Here is a 17,878-nt window from a genome sequence, read left to right on the forward strand (position 1 = left end):
AGGTACCCTCTGTCCTTGCACTGCTAAAATATAGAAATCATTGTGAAACTTTTGCAGTGCAGGGAGTTGGATGCCATTAAAAAAGCCCACAGTCGGCGGTTGGAGCGGTTGCGGGCTGTGCAGCACAGTGAGAAGCTTCTTCAAGAACAGCTAAAGGTCATGGAGGACACACAGACAAGGTTTGGGTCGGTTATTATGGATCTCAAGAAATGCTTTATTTTCTTGTTTTGGGAGGAGGGAGTAATTTTTCTTTACTTTGCCTTACTTGTTTTTGAATGTTTGGGTTATATTAGAAAGATTAATAGTTCTTTCATTCAATTTTTTTTAAAGAGACTGAACACATTGAGTTCAAGTTTTGATTCGAAATGACAATAGAGATGTGGACTCACATGACTGCCTTCCTTGTGTGCTGTCATCAGCCACAAGAGAAGAAAGTCCAGCGAAGTGACCCAAAGTTGTTACAGAGGGAAGACAGTGATGCTGTTTGGAATGAACTTGCTTACTTCAAGTCCCAGAATCGTAGCCTGGAGGTTGAGAGGTTAGATGTTTTCTGTTTTTTGGGGGTTTTTTAACCCAAAGTTCTGATAGTTTTTCTTGGTTAGAGTTTGAAAGATATATGAGAAGATATTGTCTCTTAAAGACAAGACTGGCTCTTTGATAACATAAGGTAATAAGTATGGGGTGATGTTCCTTGTGAGGAAACTGTAGAAAATAAATATGGCGCAATGCTTGTAAGATGAGCCTTCACCCAAACTATTGTGCATGCATGCTGACATGTTTGCAGCCGTCACTTGTTTACCTCTGTACGTCTGTGCTGCATATTTATTTAGGATTTTTCTAAGCAGCCAATGTTAAGTACAAGTCTTTGTAACAGGCGAAACCTGCAAGAAGAAGTAGATGAGCTGCGAGTGCAAGCTTCAACAGATGCAGCAACACAACATGAGCTGAGAGTCCAACTCCAGGCACAGCAAGAAGGTGAGGTTTTTTATGACTGACCATGTGACTGACTGGGGTGGGTGCACATCAGCAGGATGACCAACTCTTAGCAGGGTGATAAAATGCTTATAAAATGTAAAGCAGTTGTTAACCATTCAGTTAGCACCTAAAGATGTACACCTGGCCCAATAAGTCAATGAGAGCAGTTGGATCTTCTAATGCATTGCCTGCTGTTCTCCCTCTGGCATTCAGTGACCCAATGCAAAACTGAGTTTCATTTGTCTGGGTTTTATATTCATGTACTTGCAGAGTTTGAATATCAGCTAAAGAAATGGGAAGCAGCTGGAGATGTGAATAACAAGACAGAGAGTGAGCTAGTGATGCTTAAGTCCCGGGTATGCAAATTCACAATTGGTCTTCATGTTAAGCTTGTTTCTTCAGCTTCTTGTCTTGCATGTCTTTGACTTTTAAAAAGAAACATTGACTGATCTTAAATACTGCTGAAGAATGTATTAGTGAGTAAAGAAGAAAGAGATTATTAGCAGTTAAAATATTATTTTATTGTGTCTGAACAATTGTTTAATTTATTCGAGTCTGTGTGCTCTAAAGAGACATTTTCCTCTCTATTCAGCTTCAAAACAGAGACATGCATATTGGGAAACTAGAGAAGGATTTACAGGAACTGGCATCGAATAGGGACACACTCTTGGAGGAGAAGAAGTAAGGAATGGTTTGTCTTTTTTTGTTTTTGTATGCAATGGCAAAAATGAAATGAGGAATGCTAGCCCCAATGCCTACCTAGCTTTAGCAGAGAGGACACACCCTTATGTTTATACATATACATATTTATACATAAGACTGTATTTAGAGTTACAGACAGCAATGATGGCTGGGTTTTTTGAATGATCATGATTAGAGGATGACAAAACAGGAGTATTTTAAATTCCCAATGAATTATATATTTATAACTGCTTATTCGTTATTTCTAATTTAAAATAAACACTTATTGTTTACTTTAAATATGTATAAATAATTATATCCAAATATAAAATCCAAATATAAATATTTATATCTCAATGTGTAGAAGTGTTTGGAGTTTTTTAGAAATCTGCATCTCTATATTTGCTTTTAAAAAAAAAAATTATTACTTTTTTCAATTTTTTTTGTGTAAGATCAAGATTTGTGTACATTGATATTACTACCTTTGTGACTGAAATGTTTTTACAGATTTTTTAAGAACCAAGCAAATGAACTTCAACAGGAGCTGTCTCAATGTCGGATTCAGCTAGCAGACCTTCGACAAACAGTCCAGAGGTATATGGTGGTGGTCTGATAATCATATCTGTTATTTTATCCTGTTGCTTGCATGAAAGGTCAAATGATTAGATCTGTTTCTCAAAAGTCTTTTCCATTACTCAAAACCAAGCCTGAATGAAAGATTTATGGACAATACAGTTTATATTTTCTGTTTAAATGCCATGATTTATGAATTCTGTTCAGCTACTAGACATTAATTAATTAATCCACATACTTCTGGTTTACTTTTTTTTTCATATTTTGTACTGTCATGTCATGTTACTGAATACTCTCAGGCGTATGGTACATAATATCACAATGATTTGTGTTCATAACCTACAGGCAGCAAAGAGCGTTGGAAGAAAGCTCACTAGCAAGGACTGTCAATACTGGTGAACAAAGGGAAGCAATGGGAACAAGGGAGGCAGTGGATCCTGCGCCAGAGATTGCTGCCCCTGTTTCCAAAAGGCAAACCCGACACCGGGCAACACACAAAGTCAGAAAACCTAGACGACCTGCATCCTCTGTAAAAGAGGTGATGAAACAGATCAGTTTAGTGCATATATTTTTTTACAGTTTCATAGTGTTGACGTGTTTTATAAAAGCACTACTTCCATATAGCTTTTGCCATGCATTTCCTCTACCAGCAATATGAGCACGATATGTTTCTCTGTGTTTGTCTTTATTTTTTGATTTTCATCAGCAGAAAGAACTAGCTTTTTGAGTACCAGAGAGCTGTTTCAGTTCTTCTGCACTATTTCAATTCCAGCATTATTTTGATATATGGTGTGTTTAAGTAGCAAGTAAAGCCTTTTGAGAATCTATCAATATATACATATATATATATTTCAGTACCAGAGAGTGCTGAACAGAAGTATTGAGAAAATGCGAAACTTATTCTCCAGTTTTCATGATGATGGATGGGAGGAAGTATCTGAATCTGGTGCCACGTGAGTCCCTTTAAGTATCGCAGTCCATTTCAGTACCCATTTATCCTTCATTGCTTTTCCTTTCTCAGCCCTTTAAGGGGGGGGGGTCGGTATTCAATTCAACAGGCATCAAACAGGCTTGCTTTTATCATTGGATGCCAATTTGAACTACTTGACTGTCAGATTCTTTGGTCAATTTACATTAAATTATGATGGTGTAGATTTTTGTAGCATTAATTAGTTGTCATTTTTATCCTTATTTCTTGGGCAAATAGCACATTAAGGTCCCTCATTTAAGCCTTGCTAAAGGTGCTTTACCATTAAAACTAGGGCTCATTAAAATTAGAGTTCTAGGGGAAATGAAGTATGTATAAATATGTAAAAAAAAGCACCAGCTTTTGGCATCTACACAGAGAAGACTGGGAACTAGAGGAGGAGTGGGAAGGTGACGATGACACGGAGGTGACTGGAGAGAGTCTTGGTGTTGCCATTGTTCGACATGCACACAATGCGTTTTCTGGGGACTTAATAGATTTCACTGAAATCTCACCAGCAACAGAATATGCTAGAGAACCTTCAAGACAGGTTAGCTGCTTCTGATTATTTTTATTTTAGAGGAATTTGGAAAAGCGGTTAATTTTTTTATGGATATATAAATATATTGAGATTTTTTCCTGCATTGTTGGTTTTTTCTCTAGAATTGTACATTTCTGTGAAGATTGTAATAAATATATATTTTTTATTACTGTCTGCACTGTATTAGTATGCTACTTTGTACAGTTATTATAGTTGACAGTGCTGCAGTAAGCTGTGGTGTAATTTTCACTTCATTATTGACTACTTTACACTACACAGTATTGTACATGGTAAAAATGCTGTATAGCATTTATAGTTATTGTTCACAACACTGAAGTGGACTGTGTTATCTATATATACATATTTTTTTAATACTCCTCACTACAGTGTCTAATACAAATGTGCAGTACTACTGTCATAAGGGATATTGTTGCTGCAGGCAAAGGTAGGAGTCAAGTCAAAACTTCACCAAGGTCCCGTTAAAGCAAATTTTATAAAAACAACAAGTAAGGATGCCCCCACCAGATCAAGGTCTCCACCTTCCAGAACTCATGACCACAATCCTGAGGTCAGAGCAAAGTCGCCAGTGTCACGAAGCAGACGTCAAGACCACAGTCCTCCTGTGAGAGACAGAGGTATGCAGGCCATCGGGAGATCTTGACAGCTTTTAAAAAAAATGATTTCAGGATTTAGCTTTGATGTCTACATGAGCTTCTTCTGTTTTAGGGGCTTCACGACCTTGTGTTGTTTACTCCATTGTTTAGAAACAGCTTTATGATAAGATCCCAAGTTTGAGCTATAATGTTTACTACTTGTTTTTTTTTTTAACATACTACTTGTAATCAAAAAGTTTTACAATAACTTGGTAATATAAGTTTACATTCACATACAGGTTTTTGTGAAATTTTATTACTATTTTGTTAAAAATCATTCAGTCATACATAAAGAAAAAGGTTCCAGAAATTTTACAGGAGTGCATGAAGGGAAATAAGTAGCGAAAGAATGAACTGAAATACTCATGTGATTAATCTCAAAAACAGAACATCTGGTCTTATCATAATATATGACATTTTTCAGTTATTTTGCGCGAGACTGCAACTTCACCCATCCCATGGGGGTCTATTGCCAGCACTGCGCCACAGACAGGGAATAAACAGGAGTCTAAAAATAATGGACGGCTTTTGGGGGTTCTCCGCAAGCGCGTGGCTCATCTACAACAGCAAGTTAGTGATGCTGGCTTTGAATGGTGTTGGAAAGCAGCACGGGGCATTTTTTTTTTCGCAGCATTCTTTCTGACTTGTCTGCCATTTGAAGAGATTTCATGAGGCAAAGCTAATTCTTACTGTTGCTCATTTGGGGAAAACAGACGATCTCCTGGTTATGAACGAGTTATGGTCCTGACACCGCCTTTAAGTCGATTTTTTATGTAAATCTGAACACACAGTACTGTTTGTCTTTAGCGTCTACATCTACATCAACAATAATAGCAAACAAACTAGTTCCTGTTTTCGTTATTGCCAATTGTTTGTCTGTAACTCGAACCGAAATCAACAGACCTTGTGGCAGCTTGTTCGTGAATACTGATGTCCGTCACTAGGACGCTCGTTAACCGGAGATCGACTGTCGAATGCTTGAGGGGTTTGAGGAAATAAATCCGTGTTGATGTCAGGTAGAGAACACATTTTATTCTTATCAATGGCAAACTTGCATCAACATCTAGGTTATCAACAACGGCTTTCCTGTAAAATTTAGCAGCTATCCAAGAAACTTTAGTGGTTCGGTCCATATTTTATGCAACTTTAAAAAAAATAATGACAAGACCATCTGCTTGTTCAGATATTCATACCATTTGACAGACTTCGGATTTCAAGCTGTTGTTGATCACATTGTTCCCAATCAACCCTGTTTATTTTGCGAGAGCTTTAGGGTTAAAACGATGCGGTACAGCTGTTATTTTGCTTGCAGCTGTCTGTTTTCAAAGAGTCCAGAGCAGGAGCGTTAAAGATTCTTAAAGACCTCAAGGAATCCAATCTGCAGCTTAGCAGCGACCTTGCTCAGGCCAATCAGCGACTGCGCATTGCCAAGCAGAACTGCCAGGTAGGTAAACATAGACCTGTGAGACGGCGAGACAGAGCCCTATCGTAAAATTAGGTTTTCATTCATTTGTGTGGTATGCCCAGATTGGTTTCTCATGTGTAGCCGATTTGTGGGTGTTGTATGAGGTCAGATGTAAATTTTCTCCTACACACTCAACTGCAGATGTAGGAATATAGCAAGCAGATGTCTCGTCCTTGCTTCCACGAGCTTAACTAAAGCCAAGGGTGCGTCCTCTACAGACGAGGGTGGAATCGTGAGCGGCGGCTGTCTCTCGATTGTTCTGTCGTGTCGCTGTCCTGATCTCAAGCACGTCTGTCGAGCCTTGGTTTATTTAGCAGGAAAGTGCTTCACCTTGAGGCGATTTCGCACTAGAGTGCGAGTGGGGAGGAAACTGGACCGGAGGAAACCCTCGACGCTCAGCCCTGCGGACAGATGTCACAGAAAGCGCCCTTGAGATCTGAACCCTGATTTTCTCACTGCAGTGGTGACAAGCTAGTGTTTAACCGGGCGCCGCATCTGAGCTCTGAACTTACATCTCGCAGGGTTAAATTGTTTGCGGTGCTCGTGTAGTAGGCCCGCACAGTCAGCGCTGTTAACCCTAACCATGATGATGATGATGTTGATGTAGTTTTATAGCGCGCCAGTATCCGCATCACAAAGATGCGCTCAATGCGCGGTGATCCCAGCAGCCACCAAACTGCAGGTCAAATGAAAACTTCAAAAAAGTTTAAACAAGTGAGTCTTCAGATTTTTCTTGAAAGATCCAATACTATCAAACTCTTTGGTCGAGAGAGGAAGCAAGTTCCACAAAAGCGGGGCTACATTGGAGAAGGATCTGAAACCCGCAGTCTTCTTATTAGCATTCCCTGACTGAACACTCGGTCGTTCAAGTCTGAAGTGTGCTGCTGAACGAAGGTTCCGCTGGGGTTGGTAACAGCAATGAGTTCTTGCAGATAGGCAGGCGCAAGGTCGTGAAGACAGCCATAAGTTAAGGTTAACAATTTATGCTCAATTCGCTTCTCCACAGGAAGCCAATGTAGGTCACGAAGTACAGGAGTAATATGGTCAGTTGTTTTCTTTCCTGCCACTATCCTCGCAGCCGTATTTTGCACTCGCTGTAGCCTCGACAACTCGCTCTTTGAAATCCCCCACAGGCAGCTGTTGGCATAGTCTAATGTAGAACCGATGAGGGACACAGCAACTGCATTTGCAGTCTTCTTATTAAGACTGGGTCGGAGTCGTCCAAGAGTGCGGATATGGAAATAACATGCCTTGACTACAGAACTGACATGATCAGACATAGTTAGAAGATTGTCAACATAGAGTCCAAGGTTCCGTACGGAGCTGGAGAGAGGAATTCTAGCTTGACCCACTTGGATGGAGTCTAGAGAGACTTTACTAAGGCTAAGCTTGGAACCACATAGCATCGCCTCTGTCTTCTCATCATTAAGCTTGAGTTTATTCCTCAGCATCCATGACTTGACCTCTAAGCAACAATCTTCTACAGCACAAACTGCCTCACGCACCGACTCACTGTCAGTACTAAATGAAAAAAGAGTTCAGTGTCATCTGCAAACATCTTACGGTTCACATTATGCTTCTCAATGAGAGGACCAAGCTGAGATGTGTAAATAGAAAATAGAACCGGCCCAAAACAGAGCCCTGCGGGACACCGCACAGCAGTGGAACTGTCACTGAAGAAGCTTGATTGACCATCACCCTTTGTGTGCGATCACTGAGGTAGGAATGGAACCACTGCAAGGCGGAACCACCAATGCCCACCTCCATTTGGAGACGAGTCAGTAGAGTGGAGTGATCAATGACATCGAAGGCCGCACTCAGATCAAGGAGGACCACAAGAGTCACTTTCCCTGCATCCGCACTACACAGAAGATCGTTCATAAGACGCAGAAGGGCTGTCTCACAGCTGTGCTTGGGTCTATACGCCACTGGAATTTATCAATAAGCTGTAGCGGTCCAGGTGGAATGTCAACTGCTGAGCAACGACACGCTCCACAAGTTTCGAAACAAAAGGCAAATTCGAAACAGGTCTATATGTTTTTACACAAGCTAGGGTCCAAGTTGTGCTTCTTTAAGATAGGCTTGATCACAGCTGTTTTAAATTGTCTGGGTACAGAGGCAGAGAAAAGGCTAGCATTGACTATGCGAACTAGTACAGGAAGTAGAATGTCAAGGTGCTGGAGAAGAACACTAGTGGGGATAGGATCATCCACAGACGTGGTTGGGCGACAACGCCGAACTAATTTCAATAGTTCATCCTCTGTCACTGGTTGAAAGTTAGAGAGGGGCATGCCACAAACAAGTCACTGGTTTGCTCCACACAGTAGCAACCGAGTCACTGAAGCTGTCCATGATGGTCTTTATCTTGTCTTCAAAGTAAGCACTTAGTGTACTGGCAGCGATCTGATCATCCATCTCTGGAAGAACAGGCTGAGTCACATCTTTACCCAGGAGACCATTCACAACTGCGAACATCTTGCGAGAATCAGAAACTGCAGAGCTTAGAATATTCATAACATACCGCGACGTAGCTTTGACAATGATGGCTGAACATGGCTCCTTGTATGGCGATAAATCTGACGATTCCACCTCCAGTCTACTCTTGCGCATCTGCGCTCCGCCTGACGCCTGACCTTCTTGGCTCGGCGTACCTCTGGAGTAAACACGCGGTATCAGGACGCTCAGTAATGCACCTCTTTTTTCACAGGCGCAAACTTGTCAAGAAGAGCAGTCAGGGTGCTGTTGTACAGAGCCACAAGCTCATCCACATTGTCAGGAGGGGAGACCAGGAGAGCAGAACGCTGAAGTTCAGTACGAAAAGAATCAGAATCCATGCCCCGCACATTTCTAGTGTACACAGTCTTTCTCGGTAGCCAGGCCTTGACATGCGGTAGTAAAACACACAAGAAAATGATCCGAAAGTTGCAAGACTTCCACAACAATAGACCTAACAGTGTGTGATGGCGGGTCTCGCAATAACCAGTCCAAGGTGTGACCTTACAGTGGGTAGGGGAGTTGACATGTTGAACAAGATCAAGGGAATCCAACAGCTGACAAAGTCTCTTCGTATCAGGGTCAGATGGCACATCAAAATGAAGATTCACATCTCCAAGAATTAACAAGTATTTGTTGGCAGCAGCTAGGTTGGAGACCAGGGGGGGGGGGAAATAAACTCTTCACAGAACGCTGAATTAGTCACTTTGTTATTTCTAGAGTAAGGAGGGCGATATAGAAGCAAGACATGAAACGTCAGTGAACCACGAGTGAGGGCAAAACTGAGTGACTCAAAAGTCTTGAACGTTTCTGACACCAACGGCCTCAGAAGCACGGATTTCTTGTATACAGCAGCAATCCACCACCACATCTATTCCAGACCTGGGATTGTGAATGACGAATATCCCACAGGAGTGATTTGCCTAATAACAAATTCATCTCCAGCCTCCCTAAGCCCACGTCTCAGTGGAGCAACAGCAAATCCAGTGACTTGTCAATATCATATCGTGAATGTCACAGCCTTCCTGACGACCGACTGGGCGTTGAGAAGGCCACATAACAATTGAGTCTGACTATCTGACTCTCAGACGAACTTGTAATATCGAGCGTTTCTGATGTAAGGGGGTCAACACTAGACCCATCTTCATTCACAATAGACGTACAGTGAGGGGACAGGTCTGTAAACTGGAAAGGGAATGCCGGAGTAGGGGAGGAGGGCGGAGGAACAGCAGGAACACTGGTGTCACAAGAAATTAATGAGATGTCAATAGGCACAGGGTTGTCATCATTCACCAACACAGTGGTGAAGGGGCCATCAAGGACAGATGCACTGGAGCATGAAGAATTACAGGTGTCCACTAAGTCGTTCAGAGTAGGACATGCTTCTAAAAAGACATCCCAGTTAGTACACTGAAAACAGTCCTGTAAGTGTGCAACATTGTCGGCAGCCCAGCATTTAGTGGAATGAACTGTTCGGCGTACCCGCCTGATCACAGGTTTATAAACGGGTATCAGTTGTACACTGAGATGATAGGACGCACCCAGACTGGGCAGGGGTAGAGATCTGTACGCATGTGGTACAGATCCGTACACAAGGTCGAGTGTTGTCTGACTCAGTGTAGTATGACATGTCACATACTGGTCGTAGTTAGGGAGAACTGATGTCAGATCACAGTGGTTAAAATCTCCCAAAATAAATTTTGGAGCATCAGGGCAAAGCGAGTCGAGATTGTGAGTCACATCTGCAATGCACTGTAATGCATTGGAAACATTCGCCCTGGGATGAATATACACAAGCGTGAAAAACAGCTGGGGGAACTCTCTCGGGAGGTAAAATGGGCGAAGCGAAATTGTGAGAAGTTCAAGGTCACAAGTACACATCTTTTCACGAAGAATAACGTTTTTACAGTACCTGTTGTTGACATAGAAACACACTCCGCCGCCACGCGCCTTGCCAGTAACTGCAGCAGATCTATCAGATCTAAACGGGCCAGAGAAGCCGGCGATGTCTAGATCAGCGTCACCGTCATGTAGCCATGTTTCGTAAACGCCAAACAAAGTATCCCTGTGCAATCGAAAGTTGTGTATCCACACTCAAGCTCATCAATCCTTGCCACGAATCGACTGGACATTGGAGAGCAGGATAGAAGGAAGAGGTGGAGATCTGCGTCGATCGTCCAGACGAAACTTCTTGAGTCTCCGCTTCACACCGCCTCTGCGTCCTCTCCTTCTTGATCTGCGAAGTGGAGGGAGCCGTCCGATGTCGACTTGCAGCGCCCGAAACTCCGGGTAACAGAGGGAGATGAACGAAGACGGAGCAAGAGCTCGCGGGAGTAGAGAAGCCGTGGACCAGCATGAATAAGCTGACGCATTTAATAATGTCGGCTAGTGGTAACCGGCCAGCCATCCAAAATGATAAACGCATGCCTAACACAATGAACGTAAAATCATCATCACTAGACAGACGCACACTAAGTCTATAACTTGACAACTAACACATACACAGGTGAGACGAAAGCGATGAAAAATTGAAATAAATTTGAATCCGAAGTGAGAGCTGCAGACGTCGCACAGCTAGGAGCGGCCATCTTAGTTCTCAAACCAATCACCGCCGAGCACAATTTTTGGCGCCGATGTGCATCTACCTCCTAGATTCCCCTCCGGACTCCCGGCTAGACCTGTACAATGTACTAACACGCTTTTGAAGCATTGGAGTAAATTGTATCACTTGTGGCAACAGTTACATACCCGAACTCTTAGGTTCTTGGGTTTGTGTTAAAGATGTACTGAATACAAAAGCCTCTCGTGCTTTAAAGACCCCATTCGTAGCACTGATTAATGCTCGAGCTCAAATATTACAATAAATAAATAAAAAATAAACGTTTTTGAGAAATTTGCTTAAAAAAAACCCGCTGTAGTTACTTGTTTGGACGTCGTCCAGGCGTAAGTAAAGTTAGTGTGCAGCCAGTCGCCTGCGATTTATTCCAGAGCATGGCTGACCAAAAGCATGTCTGATAAACGAGACAACAAATCTCAGCTGTTGACAGCGCAAGTGTAGGGAACATTGTTGTGATGTTGCTGAATGCACACACTAGTAGTAGTATACTGCCCATAACTCAGTTACTCGCGATCGGCGCTGTAGTTTAAAGAGTAGATTTATTTTGTTGTTTGTCGAGGCTGTAGAAGTTTTCTCCCATTTTCTTATTGGACTTTTGAAGCCTTGCCTTTCCAAAGAATTATTTGTACTTGATGACTTGTTTCTATAACTGTGTTGGTGTAGTGCTGCTGTTCACAGAGCTAAGCAGCAGGACACATAAAGGAAAAGCACTATCAGGTGCCACAGACAAGCTATAATAGAAAAAGTAATAACAAAATTCTAGGATATATAATGTAGAACATTGTCCAACATTTGTTTTACAGCAACATTATCCACATTTACTTTGTCCATTGCTGCGTTCAAAGCAGGTTTCTGATTGCGGATGATCGTAAAGGTGTCTGTGTTCTTGCTTCCTTCCTTGTTGTTGTTTTTGTCTTCTTCGATGTGTGTGCTTTTGAAGTCTTTATGGTTAGCGGTATTAATTGACATTGGATGAAAAACAACTTATGTCGTCTTAGTTTGGGTTAATTTTGTGTGCAGTGGTAATATGAGTGGAGAGCATGTTGCCAGAAGGCGCTTCCATCAAAAAAAGGGAAGTTGTGCATTAGAGACATGCCATTAGTGGATGGCGGTGGGATTTCGATATTAAAGCCAAAAAGACTGATCTTTTATTATATGGCTTCTCTGTAACATGGCTTGCCAGAGACCGCAAACATTGGCAAAGGGCAAAAGATTTGTTATGTTTTTAGATGGCTGCGGCAAATGTGTCAAGCCTCCAGTATTATTTAAAAAAAAAATATGCAGGTAGAGTGCAGTTTTTTAATGGACTTGACTGGCTCGGTATACTATACTATGTTACAAAACATGAATAAACCATCACCATTCTTGAGTACTCTGCCCAGTATCACCATAGACACACGGAGGACCGACCTCGTTCATTTCTTTCGTACGGGGCTCTGGGGTCTGAATGGTCTTCTTCACACTCTCTGTATGGGCTCCACGCAGTTCGACTATGGCCACTAGGAACAGACTCCAAAACACATTTTGTAGAACTTGCGTAACCCAAAAAACTCTGATCAAAAGTGTGTGGTTGTGTTGTAGGGGCGTGGGTTTGACCTTCCATATTATAATTTCTGGGAGGGATGTGAGGGCAGGAAACGACATCCGCCGCACGGACAGCTTTGCGGGATCCCTCAGCAAGAGAATCTGAAGGCACAGATGTCAGAACTCAGAAGCAGAAGAGCAAAGCTCGTGATGTCACTGCATGTGTCCTGGATGAGCCTAATAATAATTGCATCTTTGACAACCTAAGCGGATCTGTGTAAATTTCTGATGTCCTTGCGGTTTTTCAGCCTCTTTGGTGTGCACGATGATGCAGGCTGTAAAGGGCTTCACCGTACATTTCTGCATCAGTTGTCAGTAAACATAAGTATGTGTTGTGATATATGTCACATCAGTTCTCAGTAAATAAGTATGTGTTGTGATATGTGTCACATCCTTGTTTGGCGTCTCGTGGATAAATAAGCTGTATCCCCTTTCTCATTGCTTGGTTGTGTTTACAGTCGAAGAAACAGCAAACCTTGCAACACTCATATGGCATCAAATGCAACATCCTTTGTTTCTTTAATTTTTTTCCGCCTCGGTAAGCGCCTGTCTGGGGATCTCGAGCGAGTGCAGAAAGAAAAACAATCTACTGAACAACAGCTGAAGGAGGAATTGGCAGATGTTCCAGACAAGCAGCAGGACTGTGACAAGAGACTATTGGAGGCAAAACTGAAAGTAATCACTTTTTTTGGTATTTTTTCTAATTTTTGCCACTAAATAATAAACTGTTATGTAGAACTCTTTTTTCTTTGATCGATGAAGAAAGAAAACTTTATAAAATTGCACAAAAAGAGAAATGAACACGTAAAATATATTGTAAGGTGGGGAAGGGGTTGAGTAGAGTTTATTTGAGTTCTTGTCATAAACCACTGGTGGTGTTTCATGAAGCACGTGCAACTTTAAAATAGAACAGGGTGGGGAATAAGTATAATAGAGCTTGTTTGTTTGTAGAGAAAGGTCTTGGAAAATGTAGTATAACAAATATCGCTTGTTTATGTGTACGCGCTTGTGTGCGTGCTTGTTTATTAGATGGCCAACAGTGAAGTAGCCCGGCAAGCCGCCACCATCCGCTCTCTCAAGACTGAGGTGGACTCACTGCAGGATCAGATACGCGCCTGACAGGACAGGTCAGCTCCTTGCGGCTCATTATTTTGTGTTGCAGACCAGAGGTGGTCGGGTTTGACATTATAACTGATTGATACACAGTTTAGTAATCTAAAGTGGGATATTATATATATATCAGTCAAATAATTTAATCAGAGAGACTCGCAGAATGCATTTTAGCGCTTAAAATGTAAGTGACTTACGCAGGCGCAGTAATACCTGATGTATATCACTGAAATAATAGCAAAAGTCTTGTGCAAATGCACTCATGCTGGCTGTATTGCAGGGTGAACCACCTGGAGCGAGACAACAATCAGAAGCGCAGCCTGGTGGAGAGTCAGCGCATCAAACTGAAGGCCTTCCAGGACAACGGCAAGGCTCACGACGACGCCATGGTGAGTGGAGCTCCAGGGGAAGGCGTGGCTCAGCCTCCACGTCTCGGAGACACTACAAGTAGCGACTGTTCACAGTTCGCCTCATGATCGACCAAATTGGGTCGATGATCATATGAAATGGATGTGTTGGAAGAAGGACAGACTTTTAAACTTCGTGAGGATAGCTAGTACACCAAGCCACGAAGGCTGGCAGGGTCTTGTGTCAGAGAGCGATAAGGGCCCTGACAGATCACGTGACTTGACGTTTACTTCCCAGTGCACCGACGACCCCGTTCAGTAATGAAACTTTGCACGACACTTCTGTGCAGTACATTTATCCTACCACATGGTTTTTGCTTGTCATTGAATGTTTTTATCAGTGCAAAGACATGTTGGCTAAAGTAGACAATGAATAATTTAATGTATGGTTGATATAATTTCAGGAAGAGCTGCAGACCAAGTTGAAATTAACTAACGAAAGCACAGAGAAGATGCGAATACAGGTAAAATGACTCGATAAAATCAGTTATATCAGGTATTTGTGGTAGTACGCTAGTTCGCAACCATTGTTTCACTCGAACCGGTTGTCGATTTTTTTTTTCATCTCTGTCAGCTTTTGAATTGTCGTCATAATCTGTTTAAACTTTAAACTGTTTATTTCTTATATAGATATCTTCATCTATACTTAAGAAACACTAGATTAAATAAATTAATGTTTATTATCAAAACAAGAAGCTGAAAGGAAAATGTGTACAGAGTTAATGAGATTTCACGAGGGCTGTAAAAAAATTAAAAAAAACACCTAGTAAGAAATGTTAAAAATTGACAAGAAGTAATTTAAACAATTTTATTTGAGAAAAAGCGTCTAACGCTATGGAGCAAACGAATTTATGATCAAATATCCTGGTAATTAACAGAATGCCAGTCGTGAAAGTCTGAAGAAGCTCTTGATGTTTATCATTGTTGACAATGTTATCGCTCGTTGTTGCCCTTAACCTGCAGCTGGATTCCACCAAGAAGCGTATCCGCGTCATCACCAGAGAGAAACGCGATTACGAAGACAAGTTCCTGCAGGCATCGCTCAGTCTGGAGAAGAAGGCGAAGGAGCTCAGTGCATGTCGGGAGCGGTGTTCAGCCCTCGAGACGGCCCTGGCACAGCTGGAGGGGTTGAATCAGCAACAGCTGCAGCGGCTGGCCAGTCATAGTGAAGCAGCTGTCGACACAGCACAGGCGCAGGTGGCCGCTGCGCACAAGACGCTGAGTCGATACCAGCAGTTTGTGAGGGTGAGTGATATCAGCAGTTTGTGAGGGTGAGTGATATCAGTAGTTTGTGAGGGTGAGTGATATCAGCAGTTTGTGAGGGTGAGTGATATCAGCAGTTTGTGAGGGTGAGTGATATCAGCAGTTTGTGAGGGTGAGTGATATCAATAGTGTGTGAGGGTGAGCGAGAAATATTGTGTAGGAGAGCATCAGCTAGAGCAGGCTGTGAGCAGCTAACCTTGTTGTCTGCAGCTGTTGGCGCGAGAGCTGCTGGAGCGAGTAAAGCAGGCAAGAGTGCAGCTGCGGGAGATAACTCTAGCCCGGGAGGAGCAGGCTATGGACAGCGACGTGTCCCTTAAACGGGCTCGCGAGACTGCCCGCGACATCCTCAACATCAGCCAGTCGGACCTCGACGACATCATGAGCGCTGACGGCGACCACGAGACTGAGGTATCTCTGTGTGTGTGAAGTTACACTTCCTTTATGATTTTAAACTTAATAACATTGTTCTCTTAATTGGCACACGCTAAGAAGTCGTTGTAAGTCTGATGCTCTAATTAACGGGTAGCCATGTTGGCGACAGGTGGTCAATCCAGCGGTAGAGGAAAAGAAGGACAGAAAATGGATGAGACGCTGCGACAAAATGATCACCAGCAAGGTGAGTTATCCTCCTTGTCACCACTGGATCGTTTCTGGTTTTGATTTCCGGGTGAAAAAACTGTGGTCTGTGCCTCTAAAGTTTCTCGTCTCAAGCATTTTCAAACCTGTTCATTTCTCTTTGCATTTGGTGCGACAAACGTATACAATAAATAAATTAACTGAATGCAGAAAGCAAATATTTACCACTACAAAATTAAGTTTATTTTATATCAACTAAACAACTAATATTTGCTATTGTAAATGTTTATAAGCACAGTCAGCTGAGTACAGGAGGGGAGAGAGTGGTATCTCAATACCTACCGGTAAAGGGCATCCACGGGTGCTTACGTCTGTCAGGCGTGGCGCTCTGGGGTTGGTCATGTCTGTACAGTCATGGGAGGATAGTGGAGATGGTGTCAAGAGGGTAGCGGTCGTCAGTTATCTCCCTTGATGTTAGTGTAACAGTCTTTGTGCTGTGACAGGAGGACTTCGTCCAGCCGTTGATCAGTCTAATGCTCCAAAAGGTCGACGAAAGAGCGGACCTTATGGTGCGCGTGACCTCCTGACCTTCTTCGCCGGTGAACAGCTGGCCGCCTTCATCACGTGACCAGCGACACACGTCTTGTTCTCCTTGTTGATGGGGACGACCACCAGCAGGCAGGATAAGATGATGCCGCTGTGTACATTTCGCCGTTATTTCATTGGCAGCTGGAGACGAGATTCATGAATGCGATCCCTTCTGAGACATTTTTCAGAGTCTGGACATACGATCTTCCCCTCTCCCTCCATCCTGCGCGACTACACGAGAGAGAGAAAGAGGATGAGTGTGCAAGTGAGAATTTCGTTAATTGTACGCAGTCCCCATCATGAGAAGGTCGGAACGAGAAGGATTTTCCCACAATACGTTGTCTCCCTTTAAGGGGTTTCTACACACAAAGTGTCGTTGACAGAACTCACCTCGAAGCTGACCCTGTTTGTGTCATACGTAATGCAGTACGTAATGTCGGTCATCTGTACCACTACCAGACCATGGAGCCCTTGTCTCACGAAGACATAGCTGAACACCATTTCAACAGGTCTCTTGGCTCTTGTAGTGACTCGGGTAGTTCCGTTGCTGTGTTTTGAACAATCTTAGTTGCATTTTAATGCTTGTCTCCGTTCTTGACAAGGCTTTCAATGAAATCGGTGAGAATGGAATTTGTACTTTTGGTTTAGCATAGAAAGTGTAAATGAGAGTTACGAATTTTGCTTTCTGAGTGTGTGATATTTTTTACACTGCAGTTAGAATCATGAAATGATTTTTTTTATATTTTGCTTCCATTTCTTCCTTACATTCCATTAGGTATGAGCAGTAGTGATTTTATTTATTGTTTTGGATGGTACATGTACACTGAGTACTATTTACGGTTCACATTTATTCTTTGAAGTTTTAAGCACAGAATCCTAATTACAGGTTAAAGTGCCGACGAAAAGTTTGTTTGAAGGACGTTCACAAGCTGTTTTCACCCTGAAAATTGTTGGCACGAGAGGGCGGGAAGTAGTGATTACTGAACCTCTTCTGAACCGGACAAATATAGACGAACGTTTGTGCAAAGGTTTTACGTGACTGGTTAGTTAATAATAGTGATAAGAAGAAATATTCACAAAATGTGTGTCCATATTTGTCCGGATAAGAAAGGCCCTTAGGGAAGGCCGAAAGAGGAGGAACTCGAGCGACACACAAAATGGAGTGAGGAGGCACATGACATTCCACCCCACCCCTCTTACGTCGGGTGGTCCTAGATCGTGTCATGTCATGCTTCACCTGGGTTATGAAACCGCAGAATTACTGCTGATCATCACGTACATCTTTTAATCTGGTTAGGTAAACATGTACACGAAAAAACAATAGCTGCTGATTAAGGATGAAGTTTTTACTGTGGTTTATTGCAATAAAATATTTTCATCTTGAA

The 17,878-nt window shown here is 42.5% G+C and overlaps 2 protein-coding genes across 2 annotated transcripts in view; both read left to right on the plus strand.

The window, feature by feature from the left end:
• The window catches only part of LOC112554495 (centlein-like), a 55,588-nt gene extending 41,911 nt beyond the window's left edge, over positions 1-13,677 (plus strand). Inside the window, exons 17-30 of the mRNA XM_025222278.1 lie at positions 58-156; positions 420-538; positions 875-975; positions 1,246-1,331; positions 1,568-1,656; positions 2,164-2,250; positions 2,575-2,767; positions 3,085-3,182; positions 3,575-3,746; positions 4,177-4,372; positions 4,815-4,960; positions 5,703-5,834; positions 13,093-13,224; positions 13,579-13,677. Coding sequence (XP_025078063.1) covers positions 58-156; positions 420-538; positions 875-975; positions 1,246-1,331; positions 1,568-1,656; positions 2,164-2,250; positions 2,575-2,767; positions 3,085-3,182; positions 3,575-3,746; positions 4,177-4,372; positions 4,815-4,960; positions 5,703-5,834; positions 13,093-13,224; positions 13,579-13,668 — 1,740 coding nt within the window. The 3' untranslated portion in view covers positions 13,669-13,677. The remainder of the gene's footprint in view (positions 1-57; positions 157-419; positions 539-874; positions 976-1,245; positions 1,332-1,567; positions 1,657-2,163; positions 2,251-2,574; positions 2,768-3,084; positions 3,183-3,574; positions 3,747-4,176; positions 4,373-4,814; positions 4,961-5,702; positions 5,835-13,092; positions 13,225-13,578) is intronic.
• Positions 13,678-13,913: 236 nt separating this feature from the next.
• On the plus strand, positions 13,914-17,878 carry LOC112554496. The gene is made up of 6 exons (XM_025222279.1): positions 13,914-14,048; positions 14,471-14,530; positions 15,030-15,311; positions 15,540-15,737; positions 15,871-15,945; positions 16,409-17,878. Exons 1-6 carry the CDS (start codon positions 13,914-13,916, stop codon positions 16,490-16,492), a joined length of 834 nt encoding a protein of 277 aa, XP_025078064.1. The 3' UTR covers positions 16,493-17,878.

The sequence above is a fragment of the Pomacea canaliculata genome, linkage group LG13 (genome assembly GCF_003073045.1).
Source record: "Pomacea canaliculata isolate SZHN2017 linkage group LG13, ASM307304v1, whole genome shotgun sequence".
In the NCBI taxonomy this organism is placed as follows: Eukaryota; Metazoa; Mollusca; class Gastropoda; order Architaenioglossa; family Ampullariidae; genus Pomacea; species Pomacea canaliculata.